This window comes from Hemiscyllium ocellatum, chromosome 28, assembly GCF_020745735.1.
Source record: "Hemiscyllium ocellatum isolate sHemOce1 chromosome 28, sHemOce1.pat.X.cur, whole genome shotgun sequence".
Classification (NCBI taxonomy): domain Eukaryota; kingdom Metazoa; phylum Chordata; class Chondrichthyes; order Orectolobiformes; family Hemiscylliidae; genus Hemiscyllium; species Hemiscyllium ocellatum.
This window is the reverse complement of record NC_083428.1, coordinates 43,913,651-43,928,082: the sequence shown is the minus strand read 5'-3', so window position 1 is coordinate 43,928,082 and position 14,432 is coordinate 43,913,651. Positions and strand designations below refer to the sequence as shown.

The 14,432-nt window shown below is 43.8% G+C and overlaps 1 protein-coding gene across 7 annotated transcripts in view; it reads left to right on the top strand.

The window, feature by feature from the left end:
* The window catches only part of LOC132829036 (E3 ubiquitin-protein ligase arkadia-C-like), a 93,861-nt gene that overhangs the window by 18,958 nt on the left and 60,471 nt on the right, over window positions 1–14,432 (top strand). For all 7 annotated transcript variants that reach the window (XM_060846311.1, XM_060846312.1, XM_060846315.1 and 4 more), the window contains exons 4-6: window positions 145–274; window positions 568–692; window positions 6,948–7,154. In XM_060846311.1, the coding sequence (XP_060702294.1) occupies window positions 145–274; window positions 568–692; window positions 6,948–7,154 (462 nt within the window). The remainder of the gene's footprint in view (window positions 1–144; window positions 275–567; window positions 693–6,947; window positions 7,155–14,432) is intronic.

Sequence of the window (14,432 nt, the reverse complement as noted above, 5' to 3'; positions counted from 1 at the left end):
TACAGTCTGCTTCAGCCGGAACAAAAATTGAAGTCTGTACATTAATCTGATTCAGGGACAAGACATCTAGCCAACAGAGCTAATTGGTTATAGTTAACCCAAGCAAATCAACAAACTGTATGAAATCTTTTTTTCTCTCCGTAGACCCAATGGATGAAGATGATGTTTTGGTCATTGAGCCTCTGACCAGTTCCACTTTGCCAGTTAGTGAAGAAGTGAACATCACATCCAGCGATAGTGAGGTGGAGATCATCAACGTTGTAGATGATGAAAGGTAAGGCAGCAGCAAAACCTGTCTCCCTTCCTGAATGTGATGTGGGCAATGCTTTCCATCAGCTACTTGAGGAAATGTGGTTTAATACAGGGTTCTGCTATGGCAATGACTGCTTTAAATTATGGTTATTTGCAAGCTGTATGCCTGTCATGTGGTGGAACAGTTGTGTGTTGAATTCAGTCCCACTGCTTGTTTTCATATCAGCTTGTGCACCTCCATGTTTGTAGGATTTGCAGTAGGAAATGTAAGATTCTCTTGTGCACTGTTGTTGTGATTCTGTTGCATCTGTGCAGGCCCTCAGTGTCGGGAACGTGGATTGGCCACACTGTCAAGAAACCAGCAAGTTCCAGGCTCCAGGCTCCACCTGGACACCATACCACCTCTGCAGAGGTTGTAGACCTTACACTCGATGATAATGGTAAAAATTTGACTTTTTATTGCTTTCACATATTTATCACTTCTACTTCTTCAATCTCTCTGTCAGTCACAAACTGGCAAGGAATTTTGCTTCCAACTTTTTCCCCAGCTAAAATTTTCCACTTTGCTGCTAATTATACTGACATCCCAGTGAGACAGACTTTGGTCTGTATTCACATTGGCTGGAGTTTGGTAGGGAGAATTTAGTAACAATGACTTCAGAAGATATTTGCAAGTAAATGTATCTTTGTTTCCGTTGAGTTGGTTCCAAAGTCTCACTTTTTATTGTGCCCTCCTTATAGAGCATGTTTTGAGTAACTAGTTTTTGAATTGTTAATTTCTTTGCTTTAAACAAAAAACAGGTTTCCATTTACATAGCACCTTTACAACAAAATCGTGCATAACAGTTGTACCTTGCAGATTGATGATAATGATGATCCTGATCAGATTATTGTTTGTTGCATATTGTGCAAACTAACAAGTGGGATTTTATTCTGGGATTGAAAAGTGCAAGTCTACCTGCAATAATCCTGGAAGAGTAAGGGTACCTCAAAAAAACTAAGCAACAGGTGAAGATCTTTCACTGCTGTTGTGTAGTAGCACAAGTGGTATTCCTTAGTGATAGAATGTTGCTTTCAGACTGAAAGGACCTTCTGTCTGCCTCACAAATGTGCATCTTTCAGCACTGCCGCTGCTGCTTACATATCTTCAGTGATATTTTCCTTTTAGTACAGTATTACCCATGTTCTATATTACTGAGTAATGAAAGGTATCTGACTTTTTTTTTGAAAAAGTACATTTAAATACCATTTTTGTTATTTGATTTTAAAATAGAGACATACAGGCATTGGTGATTTATTGTGAAAGATTTTTATTTTCGGAAACTAGTCTAAACAGTCCTTACAGAAAAGTCACCAAATCTAGTTTAGTTTGATTTGATTTATTGTAGTCTCTCATATTGTAGTTTGGACTACTAATGGAATTTTTTTTTTCTGGGTTGGTTTACAACAGGTGGAATAAAAACAGCCTGTTTTCAGTTTAGAGTAATCAGGACAGTTCGAAAGAGATCTGACTCTGATCAGAAGCAAGTTTAGTAAAGAAGATTTTTAAGAGAATTAAGGGAATATTTTACCTCAGTAGAGCAGATTGAGTTGTGAAACTTCCAGACCGCAAATGCTTGGGCCAAATTTGCAGGAGCTATTCCTATAGGGTGGGCTTCGCTTGAACAGTGCCCTGGTGAATTCAGTAATGAAGTGTAGAGTGAGCTTTAAACTAATTACAGGCAGGGAGGGTTTTGGAAGCGGAAAATGTAGGCTTCCAGAGCAAAAGTATACAGAAGCATTGCAGGGCAACTGATAATGACAGTCCTGGAAATTTGGTGGTGGGCTCATGGTCCAGAATGTGACCTGAGAATTGGCACACACCCTCTGCAAGGTAATGGTTGGCATGCCAGATGATAACACCACTCCTATCAGCAGGTTCAATAGCAAAGTCAGAGTTAGACCAGAGAAAATCATAGGAAGTTTAACACTTGTCCTTTCACCTCATCCTTCCTCACTGTCCAAGGCCCTAGACTCGCCTGAGTCTAGCACCAATTTATTTGTACTCTGTTAATCTAATCTACTGAATTCATTACTCAAAATGTGATCTCCTTTACTTTCGTGAAACCAAACACATACTGGGTGACCACTTAGCAGAACACCTCAGCATTGTTCATATGTATGATCCTGACCTTCCAATTGCTTTCTATTTCAATAAACTATTTTACTCCTGTGCTAATATTTCCATTCTGGACCTGCAACTGTGTTTTATAGGTTTATACTGTGTAGGAAAGGCCCCTCAGCCAATCGAGTCTGCATTGACATAACTACCAGTAAAAGTCCGCTAATTCCAATTTCCAGTACTTGTCCCATTTCCTTGAATGTTATGATATTTGAAGTACTCATCCCAATATTTTTTAAATGTTGTGACGTTTCCGGCCTCCACGACCTTCCCAGGTGGTGCATTCCCACCTCCTGCTGAGTGAAAAAGCTTTTTCCCAAATCCTCCCTGAATCTCCTGCTCCTTGCCTAAACTATGTCCCCCTCAACATTGACCCCTCAAACAAGGGGAACAGCTGCTCTCCATTCACCCTGCCCATACCCCTCAATCTTGTACATGGCAATCATGTCCCCTCCTCAGTATTCTCTAAAGCAAACAATCCAAACCTTTCTAGTCTCTCCTTTTATAATTCAATTGCCCCAAATCCTGGTGAACCTCCCCTATACCCCCTCTAGTGCTGTCACATCTTCCTGCAGTGAGGTAACCAGAACTGCACACAACACTCCAGTTGTGGCCTGACCAAAGCTCTGTACAACTCCAACATTACCTCTTTGCTTTTGTCATGACTGATGAAAACAAGTGTTCCATATGCTGCCTTAACTATCCTATTCACTTTCCTTGCTGACTTTAGGGATCAGTAAATAACTGACCCCAGATCCCTCCGTTTCTCTAAGGTATCCAGTGTCCTGCCATTCATTAAATACTACCTCATATTGTTTCTTCTTCCAAAGTGCATCACCTTGCACTTATCAGGATTAGATAAAGTCTGCCCATCTGACTAATCCATCTATATCTGCCTGTAACCACCTTCACTATTATCCACTCTACCAGAAGAGTCGTCTCCAAATTTGCTTAACATTCCCCCTACACTTTCATCTATATATTTATGTATGTAACAAACAATAAGGGTCCCAGTACTGATCCTTGTGGTACATCGCCGGACACTGGCTTTTGGTCACTCGAGCAGCCTTCTGTCCTATTACTAAGCCAGTTTCTGAACCAACTCTCCAAGTTTCCCTCAATTCCATGTACTTTAACCTTCTCAATCAGTCTCCCATGTGGGACATTGTCTAAAGTTTTGCATCAGCTGAACTTCCCTCATGCACGCACTTGATCACATCTTCAAGCAATTCTAACAAATTTGTTAGGTATGATCTACCTCCGACAAAGAAATGCTGACTATCCCTAATGAACCCATGCCTTTCCAAATGAATATTAAGTTGGTACTTCAGAATTTTCTTTAATAGTTTCCTCACACTGAATTGAAACTCACCGGTCTGTAATTTCCTGGTTCATGTCTACCACCCCTCTTAAAAAGTGGAGCCACATTAGCTGTCCTCCAGTCCTCTTGTACTTCCCCCACTGGCAAGACAGGAATTAAAAATTTGTTTCAGTAAAGCTCAGTGAGAGCTGAAAAAACGCACCTCATTTTCCACTGAGGCACTTTACAGCTTTAAGGTCTTGATATTGAGTTCAAAACCTTGGGAACCTAACTCTGTCCTTCATTTTTGATTATTGTGTCTTGTTGATTTTAACAGAGCAGATTCATTTTCTCCTTTTCACGCCTATTATTTACAACTATTTTGCATCTCAGTCACTTCTTTACTGCCTTTAGCAGTCCCTTTGTATTTTGCTTTGGACGTATTCACCACCTGTTTCGTTCACTCCCCCCACTCCCTCTCTCATTGAATGGCAAAAAAAATCAATTCCCAGTCCCTTTCAGTTCCAAAGAAACATCATATTCGACTCAGACTTTACCTTTTCCTGTCTCCACAGTTGCAGCCAGATCTGCTGAGTTTCTACTGTATATTTTTATTTTAGTTTCATTTTTCCAGCATCTGCATTTCGCTTTTCTTAGGAGACTGACTGCATGCTGATTGGAGTAGTCTATAACCCCCTCTCAGTATGTATTCTATTAAGCAGAATATATCAGGTGACAATGAGGGCAGTTAAATAAAGGCAGCACATTAATCATGGATGACTGTAATCTTCTGTAAATTTAAAATCTCAAATTAGCAGAGGTAGCTAAGGGGAGGAATTCTGAGTGTTTTTGGAACAGTATTCTGAAACAATGTGGTATGGATCCAGCTAGGGATCAAGATATTTTGGAACAAACAGAAATTGCTAGAAAAACTCAGCAGGTCTGCCCACACCTGTGGAGAGAAAACAGTTAATGTTTTGGGTCCAGTGGGCCCCCCCCCCCCCCCACTCACTTCAAAACCAGTTTAAAACTGCTAGTGGGTAGGACTGATGTCAATCATAAAAGATCCTCTAGGAAATAATGACCGTATATTGGTAGAATTTAGCATTCAGAAAGTGAGAAACTTGAAATTGAAACAACTATGCTGAACCTAAATAAAGGTAATTACATAGGAATGAGGGCGACGTTGGCTGGAGTGAATCGGGAAAGGAGTTTTAACAGAAAAGATAGTCGAACAATAATAGCAGACATTTAATGGCTTCATGAAAGGAAGATCATGCCTGACAACGTTATTTGAGTTCTTTTGAGGAGGTAATGAGCAGGCTAAAAAGGGAAAGGGAAACCAGTGGAAAGGTATGGGGAACTGGAGATCGGTGATAAAAGCTGGCCAGTCAGCAAAGTCCATGTCCCATGAGTGAATAAAGAAAAAAGTACTTTTAATTTTCAAAAATTTGACAAGGTATTAGATATATGTTTATTTATAAGATATGATCCCATTTTGAGGGTAATATATTAGCATGGACAGATGACATATGAGGGAGGCATTTTCAGGATGACAGACTGTAACCCATGGAATGCCATAGGGTCAGTGCTGGAGCCACATTGTATATACAATGTATGTTAATGATTTGATTGAGAGAAGAGATGGTACAAGTAGTTCTTCAATATCACAATGGCTGTGTTCATGTGCAACCCTATGTTACATCGAATTTGTGTTAATGAAACACATGTTATGGCAGAACGACCTGAATATAGTCATGACACATAAATAGGAGGGAATGCAAGTAGCAAATATGATACAAAGAGTCTGCAGAGGGATGTAGACAAGTGAAGTGAATGGGTTAAAAATTTGGCACTTGGTATATAATGTGGGAAAATGTGAGGTTATGCACTTCGGCAGGAAGGAGAGAGGAGTTGAAGGTTATTTAAATGGGAAACGCTTGTAGCAAGCTACAGCTGAGTGAGATTGGGGGGTCCTTGAGCACAAAGACTAGCATCCCTGGGTCATTGAGAAAACAAATGGAATGTTGCCCATTATTTTGAAGTTAAGTTTTGATAAAACGATACAGATCGCTAGTCAAACCACAGCTGGAATACTATGAAGTATTTATTCCCCTTATCTAGGGACAGATATGCTGGCATTGGAGGCAGTCAAGAGAAGGTCCGTTACTTTGATTTTGGGTATGGAGGGATTTTATTGTGAGCTCGTTACCTCTTCTGATTCTTATTAATTTGTTTGTTTGTTTGTTTTTGTTTTTTTTTGCTTTTGTTTACAAAACTTCTGCTGTGTTGTTCAAAGAAACTCCACAGCTTTCTGTGCCTGTTTCAGTGACTATCTCCTTAACTAAAATTTTAAAACTATATAATCAATGAAGCCAGGTCTCACTCTAGTATCTGACCTGTCCTGGAGTGCCAACAACTGGGAATAACTCGGCAACTATTGATAAGTATTGTCCAGGGATTTGTGAAGGTTTGTAGCTCAGGTTGAGGTTTAGGGTGTAGGTTTGTTCGCTGAGCTGGAGGGTTGATAGCCATTTGGCCAACAAACCTACAGCTCAGCGAGCAAACCTACACCCTAAATTGTCCAGGGAATTGGCAAGAATTTATTTTGAATTGTGCATGAGAGGACAGATGTGATCTTAATTTAATTTTATGTACTATCCAAATTCTTCTTCAGAATGATACTGTAGGCTAATTTTTAGTTGCGTGTTGGAGTCTCTGGCATGGGATTGGAACCCACAGCCTGAGGCCAGGTTGCTGCTCACTAAATGATACCAACTTCTCACTGGTAATCAGGCTGGACCTGCTTGAATGAGCTGATACGGTTGGCAATTAATCTCTATCTCTAACTGTTGTATTATTGAACTGTTGTATTATCGGGTATAGTGTTAATCCAGAATGTATGTAGACATTACCACTTGTGAATCTGGCAATGGCAGATTCAGGAATACAAAAATGTAATTTTATTTGTGGTTTTGTTATTTAAGTTCTCAGTTTACAGTTGATTAATATTCCTAACATGTGATATGCTGTAAGAAATGCTTGGTTTTGGGGGTGGGGTGGGGAGAAAGAGCGTGGACTTATTGCCTATCTTATCAGGGAAGTGGAATTTGTTCACCGAGATTCAGCAGGATGGATTTCTAATTCAATTCTAAACCTATTGTTGTAGCAAGTGAGCATGCTATTTCAGAATGTGCTATTTCATACTTTATTCCATTCTCCTTGTTGTGGCAGATACACTAACTATGTTGGGTGATCTCCCTCCTGATGACTCCCTCAGTAGTCCTGAAATTGTACAGCCAGGTTTGGCAAAAGACCCATCAACAGGAGTGTCTCCGGCAGTTAACATCTCTGCAACAAATGTACCATGTGCATCCTTCAGCACTGCCGCTGCTGCTTGTACATCCACCGTCACTTTAGCAGCTTCCCACATGGTATCAGGTATCGTATCCAGTTTTGAACTTTGTGTCTCTGGTTTGTTGTGCCACCCTAGGCCAAGCAGTGCCCATCTCACCTTGTAGCAGTCTTTCATCACTGTTCACTCTCTTTCTTTATATAACTAATCTCCCTGTTTGAATGCTGTATGTTCGCATCACTCCAAATTAGCCTGTATTTGATTCTTTGGTTCGTTAGAGCAGCTATAGCATTCCGAAGTCCTTGAGTGGTTAGTGTAGCTCTTAGCACATCTCCTGTGTTACTTAAGTATGGGAGATGTCAACATACAATTCTTTCTTTTGGGAAAAAAGCTTCCATCCTGCACGCCTAATTATAATTACGAAAAGAGATGCCCTCTCTGGCATCGGTATTTGAATAACAGTTTAATTCCAAATGTACTTTTCCACCTGAAAGGAAGTTTTATTATACTTTGTAATAAAAACAGGAACAAATACAATTGCTTCTGATATGGTGTGATAGTTCTGTTCTCGTGCGATCTCGTATTATGAGAAAATTTGCACAATAGCCGTGCCATTTAAGCTAATGGAGCTGGAATCGCGTTATAGGCGATACGGAAGGTTTGCGGTTCTACAAATAATGCTTTAAATTCTTAATCATGTCAAAGCCAATTCATGTTGAAGAAACACGCATTATAGCACAACTGACTGTATTGAAAATACTCTGGTCAGGCAGCATCTGAAAGAGCAGTAAAGTTAACATTTCAGATCTGTGACCTTTTGTTAAAACTGGGTAAGAAAGGGAGATATATTAGGTTTGAGCAAGTAAAAGGAGGAAGAAAGAATGAGAGGTGTGACTATGGGATGTAAGTAATAGCGAATGTGGTGCCACTGTTTAAGAAAGGTGGTAAGGACAAGACCAGTGAGCCTGATTCGGTGGTGGGCAGAAAATACCAGAGTATTTTCAGTACAGTCAGTTGTGCTATAATGCGTGTTGGTGGGCAAGTTGTTGGAGGGAATCCTGAGGGGCAGGATGTACATGAATTTGGAAAAGCAAGGACTGATTAGGGATAGTCAACATGGCTTTCTGCGTGGGAAATCATGTCTCAAACTTGACCGAGATTTCTTGAAGTAACAAAGAGGATTGATGAGGGCAGAGCGATAGACGTGATCTATGTGGTCTTCAGTAAGGTGTTCGACAAGGTTCCCCTAGGAGACTGGTTAGCAAGGTTAGATCTCATGGAATACAGGGAGAATTAGCCATTTGGATACAGAACTGGCTCAAAGTAGAAGACAGAGGGTGGTGTTTTGTTGGAGGGTTGTTTTTCAGACTTGAGGCTTGTGACCAGTGGAGGACCACAAGGATCGGTGCTGGGTCCCCTAATTTTTATCATGATTTGGATGTGAGCATAAGAGGTATAGTTAGTAAGTTGCAGATAACACCAAATTGGAGGTGTAATGGATAGCGAAGAAGGTTACCTCAGATTACAACAGGATCTTGACCAGATGGACCAATGGCTGAGAAGTGGCAGATGGAGTTAATTTAGATAAATGCGAGGTGCTGCATTTGGGGAAAGCAAATCTTAGCAGCACTTATACGCTTAATGGTAAGGTCCTAGGGAGTGTTACTGAACAAAGAGACCTTGGAGTGCAGGTTCATAGCTCCTTGAAAGTGGAGTCACAGGTAGACAGGATAGTGAAGAAGGCATTTGGTATGCTTTCCTTTATTGGTCAGAGTATTGAGTACAGGAGTTGGGAGGTCATGTTGTGGTTGTACAGGGCATTGGTTAGCCCACTGTTGGAATATTGCATGCAATTCTGGTCTCCTTCCTATCGGAAAGATGTTGTGAAACTTGATAGGGTTCAGAAAAGATTTTACAAGGATGTTGCCAGGGTTGGAGGGATTGAGCGACAAGGAGAGGCTGAACAGGCTGGGGCTGTTTTCCCTGGAGCTTTGGAGGCTGAGGGGTAACTTTATAGAGGTTTATAAAATCATGAGGGGTATGGATAGGATAAATAAGTGTTTTTTTTTAACCTGGGGAGGAGTCCAGAGCGAGAGGGCATAGGTTTAGGGTGAGAGGGGAAAGATATGAAAGAGACCTAAGGGGCAACTTTTTCATGCAGAAGGTGGTACGTGCATTGAATGAGCTGCCAGAGGATGTGGTGGAGGCTGGTACGATTGTAACATTTAAGAGGCATTTGGGTGGGTATACGAATAACAAGGATTTGGAGGGATATGGGCCAGGTGCTAGTAGTTGGGACTAGGTTGGATTGGGATATCTGGTCGACATGGACGGGTTGGACCAAAGGGTCTGTTAGATAAAAACAATGACTGCAGATGCTGGAAACCAGATTCTGGCTTAGTGGTGCAGGAAGAGCACAGCAGTTCAGGCAGCATCCGAGGAGCAGTAAAATCGACATTTCGGGCAAAAGCCTTTTCATCTGGAATAAAGGCAGAGACCTTGAAGGTTGGAGAGATAAGCGAGAGGTGGGGGTGGGGAGAAAGTAGCATTGAGTACAATAGGTGAGTGGGGGAGGGGAATGAAGATGATAGGTCAGGGAGGAGGGTGGTGTGGATAAGTGGAAAAGAAGATAGGCAGGTAGGACAAGTCATGGGGATAGTGCTGAGCTGGAAGTTTGGAACTAGGGTGAGGTGGGGGAAAGGGGAAATGAGGAAACTGTTGAAGTCCACATTGATGCCCTGGGGTTGAAGTGTTCCGAGGCGGAGGATGAGGCGTTCTTCCTCCAGTCGTCTGGTGGAGAGGGAGCAGCGGTGGAGGAGGCCCAGGACCCCCATGTCCTCGGCAGAGTGGGAGGGGGAGTTGAAATGTTGGGCCACAGGGCAGTGTGGTTGATTGGTGCGGGTGTCCCGGAGATGTTCCCTAAAGCGTTCTGTTAGGAGGCGTCCAGTCTCCCCAATGTAGAGGAGACCGCATCGGGAGCAACGGATGCAATAAATGATATTAGTGGATGTGCAGGTAAACTTTGATTGATATGGAAGGTTCCTTTAGGGCCTTGGATGGAGGTGAGGGAGGAGGTGTGGGCACAGGTTTTGCAATTCCTGAGGTGGCAGGGGAAGGTGCCAGGATGGGAGGGTGGGTTGTAGGGGGGCATGGATCTGACCAGGTAGTCATGGAGGGAATGGTCTTTGCGGAGGGTGGGGAGGGAAATATATCCCTGGTGGTGAGGTCTTTTTGGAGGTGCTGGAAATGTCGGCGGATGATTTGGTTTATGCGAAGTTTGGTAGGGTGGAAGGTGAGCACCAGGTGCGTTCTGTCCTTGTTACAGTTGGAGGGGTGGGGTCTGAGGGCAGAGGTGCGGGATGTGGACAAGATGCGTTGGAGGGCATCTTTAACCACGTGGGGAGGGAAATTGCAGTCTCTAAAGAAGGAGGCCATCTGGTGTGTTCTGTGGTGGAACTGGTCCTCCTGGGAGCAGATACAGCGGAGGCGAAGGAATTGGGAATACGGGATGGCATTTTTGCAAGAGGTAGGGTGGGAAGAGGTGTAATCCAGGTAGCTGTGGGAGTCGGTAGGTTTGTAAAAAATGTCGGTGTCAAGTTGGTCGTCATTAATGGAGATGGAGAGGTTCGGGAAGGGGAAGGGAGGTGTCAGAGATGGTCCAGGTAAATTTAAGGTCAGGGTGGAATGTGTTGGTGAAGCTGATGAATTGCTCAACCTCCTCGCGGGAGCACGAGGTGGTGCCAATGCTGTCCTCAATGTAGCGGAGGAAGAGATGGGGAGTGGTGCCGGTGTAATTACGGAAGATCAGCTGTTCTACTAGCCAACAAAGAGACAGGCATAGCTGGGTCCCATACATGTGCCCATGGCTACCCCTTTGGTCTGGAGGAAGTGGAAGGATTCGAAGGAGAAATTATTAAGGGTGAGGACCAGTTTGGCCAAATGAATGAGTGTCAGTGGAAAGGTGCTGTTGGGGACGTCGGGAGAGGAAAAAAAACGGAGGGCTTGGAGGCCCTGGTCATGACGGATGGAGGTGTAGAGGAATGGATATCCATGGTGAAGAGGAAGTGTTGGGGGCCGGGGAAACGGAAGTCTTGGAGGCGGTGGCGAGCGTGGGTGGTGTCTTGAACGTATGTGGGGAGTTCCTGGACTAGGGGGGATAGGACAGTGTCGAGGTAGGTAGAGATGAGTTCAGTGGGGCAGGAGCATGCTGAGACAATGGGTCGGCCAGCGTGGTCAGGCTTGTGGATCTTGGGAAGGAGGTAGAACCGGGTAGTGCGGGGTTCCCGGACTATGAGGTTGGAAGCTGTGGGTGGGAGATCTCCTGAGGTGGTGAGGTTCTGTATGGTCTGGGAGATGATGGTTTGGTGATGGGGGGGGTGGGGTCATGGTCGAGGGGGCGGTAGGAAGAGGTGCCCTCGAGTTGGTGTTTGGCTTCAGCGGTGTAGAGGTCAATGCACCAGACTACCACTGCGCCCCCTTTATCTGCTAGCTTGATGGGGAGGTCGGGATTGGAGTGGAGGGCTGCGCGTTGTGAGGTGGAGGGGGGTAGACAGATTGAGGCGGTTAATGTCCTGGTGGCAGTTGGAGATGAAGAGGTCGCGGGCAGGTAATAGGCCAGCGCGGGGTGTCCAGGTGGATGCAGTGTGTTGGAGGTGGGCGAAGGGGTCCTCGGAAGGTGGGCGGGATTGTGAAAGTAAGCTCGGAGGCAGAGGCGGCGGAAGAAGTGTTTGACGTCACGGCATGTATTCATTGATGCGTGGACGGACAGGGATGAAGGTGAGTCCTTTGCTGAGGACTGATTGTTTGTCCTCAGTGAGGGGGAGGTCTGGAGGGATGGTGAAAACTCGGCAGGGCTGGGAGCTGGGATCTGGTGTGGATATGGAGCTGGGAGTGGGGGCGGAGCCGGTAACTGGAGTGGGTGTGATGGTGGGGGGGAAAGGGGGTGGAGTCATCAGCAGGGGTGGTGTTCCCTTCAGGGTTCTGGGGGGTGGGGATAGTGACAGTGGGATCTGTGGGGGGCATGTCAGCAGAATGCAGGTGAGTGGCATTTGTGGGGGTGGAAGTTATGGCAGACACGGCAGTGGGGGTGGCGGAAGTCGAAGGGTCTGTAAATCCGTGCTGTAAATCTCTGACTGTAAGTAGTGTGGAACAATAAGGGAATGATCGTGGGAGATGTGAAGAACAAAAACATTAAAAAAAAACTGCAGATGCTGGAAATCAGAAACAAAAACAAATCGTTAGCATCTGTATAGAGAAAGCAGCATTAATGTTTAGGTTCAGTGACCCTTCTTCAGAACAAACATTATCCTGAAAAGCTATATCAAGGAAATGATAGAAAGATGAGAGGGGCAAAACAAAGAAATGAATCAAAATAGGGCCTGGCATTGTGATCTAGAATTATTGTGCCCAGTGCTGAGTCCAAAACAGTTTTAGAATGTTGTCCAGTGGGAAGATGAGGTGCTGGATCTCAGGCTGGCATGGGAATGCTGCAGCAGACCAAGGACGGAGCAAGATGAAGATTTAAACTTACAAGTCACGGGAAACTCTGGATTGATAATTTGTTCACTCTTGTTGAAGCTGAGAGCAGCTGGTTCTGATCCATGGATTTTTAAGTTTTGCAACATTGCATTAACAGTTACTTGAGCTGCAGGTTCCACTCAAACTACAGAAAAATATAAGCAGAGGAAGCTTGAGATTTAAGAGTTTCTACACTTCGAATAAATTTAGTTTCTGTGGAAGTTTCTTTCACTTTGTTTGTACCAAGGTTTTAATCTTGCCTGTCAGAACCTCATATATAAAGATTTATCTTGATTAGACCCCACTTGGAGTACTGAGAATACAGTACCAGGCAGCCCACCTTAGGAAGGATATATTGACCGTAAAGGGAGTGTAGCGTAGGCTTATAACAATGAATCCCTGGATTTCAGGGGTTAAGTTATGTGGTGGGATTATACAAATTAGGCCTACTTTCTCTTGAATTTAAAAGGTTAAGAGGTCATCTGATTGAAGATAAAGTTAAACTATTTCCATTGGTTGGGGATTCTAGAACTATAGTCAAAAAGTTAGGTGCAGACCATTCAGAGATGTTAAGAAGTAGTTCTACACAAAGCATGTAGTTGTTTGGAACTCTCTTTGAACTCTCTATGCCAGACCAGTTGTTAATTTTAAATCTGAAATAGATACTTTTATTGTTAAGCAAAGGTATTAAGGGATATGGGTCAAAAGTTATGGGTCAGCCGTGGTCTCATTAAATGGTGGAATAGGCCTCAAGTGGCTACTCCTGTCCCATTCTGTGCACACAAGGATAATCTTGGGCGGCACGGTGGCACAGTGGTTAGCACTGCTGCCTCACAGCGCCAGGGACCTGGGTTCAATTCCCGCCTCAGGCGACTGACTGTGTGGAGTTTGCACGTTCTCCCCGTGTCTGCGTGGGTTTCCTCCGGGTGCACCGGTTTCCTCCCACAGTCCAAAGATGTGCGGGTCAGGTGAATTGGCCATGCTAAATTGCCCGTAGTGTTAGGTAAGGGGTATATGTTGGGGTATGGGTGGGTTGCGCTTCGGCGGGTCGGTGTGGACTTGTTGGGCCGAAGGGCCTGTTTCCACACTGTAAGTAATCTAATCTAATCTAATCTCTGACCAAAAAGAGGGCTGCCAGCATATTCAGCAGAGCCCACAAACTACGGCTTATTGCTTGGTCAAAGCTTTGAGGTTAGAAAATACCAATGTGAATGATGGCAGTGTCATTCCTGTATTAAATTGATACATTGGAGTTGATGTTTTAAAGAATTGAAGGTGGGGAGGAGCATGATGGGAAGAGCTGTGGCAGGTTGTTTAAGAGGGGGCAGGAAAATTCCTAATGCTGATCCAATAATGTAGATGTAGGGTTGTATTTGAGATTGAGTTAATGGAAATTCATTATTGTCTGCATGGTCTATAGTGACTTCTGTATGTAATCTTACCGCATGTCATTCCCAATTCCGAATTCAGTAACCTTAGGCGACCTATTCTGTTTGGCATTGCTTGCTGTTTCGAAGTATTTGGTGATTTTTTATTTCCTCCTCCTTCCTCTAGTTTAAACCTTTGAGATGCTGTTAGATGGATACTTGTTGGAAGGAGACATTTGGATTTGTGTGGAATTTCTGGGACCAAGGTTTGATTGCATCCCAGAATTATGTCTTTAAGGGAAGATGGACAAATTTGTGAGGTGGAGAGACGTAGGTCGCTTTGCTGATGAGGTTATTTGAAGGCAGGTGGAAGGAAACTTACGTGAAGCATTAATGTTGACGTGACCAATTTGGATTAAATGACTGATTTTGATGCAGTGTGTCCTTGTCTTAAAATGGGTTCATAGACTGACAGATCTT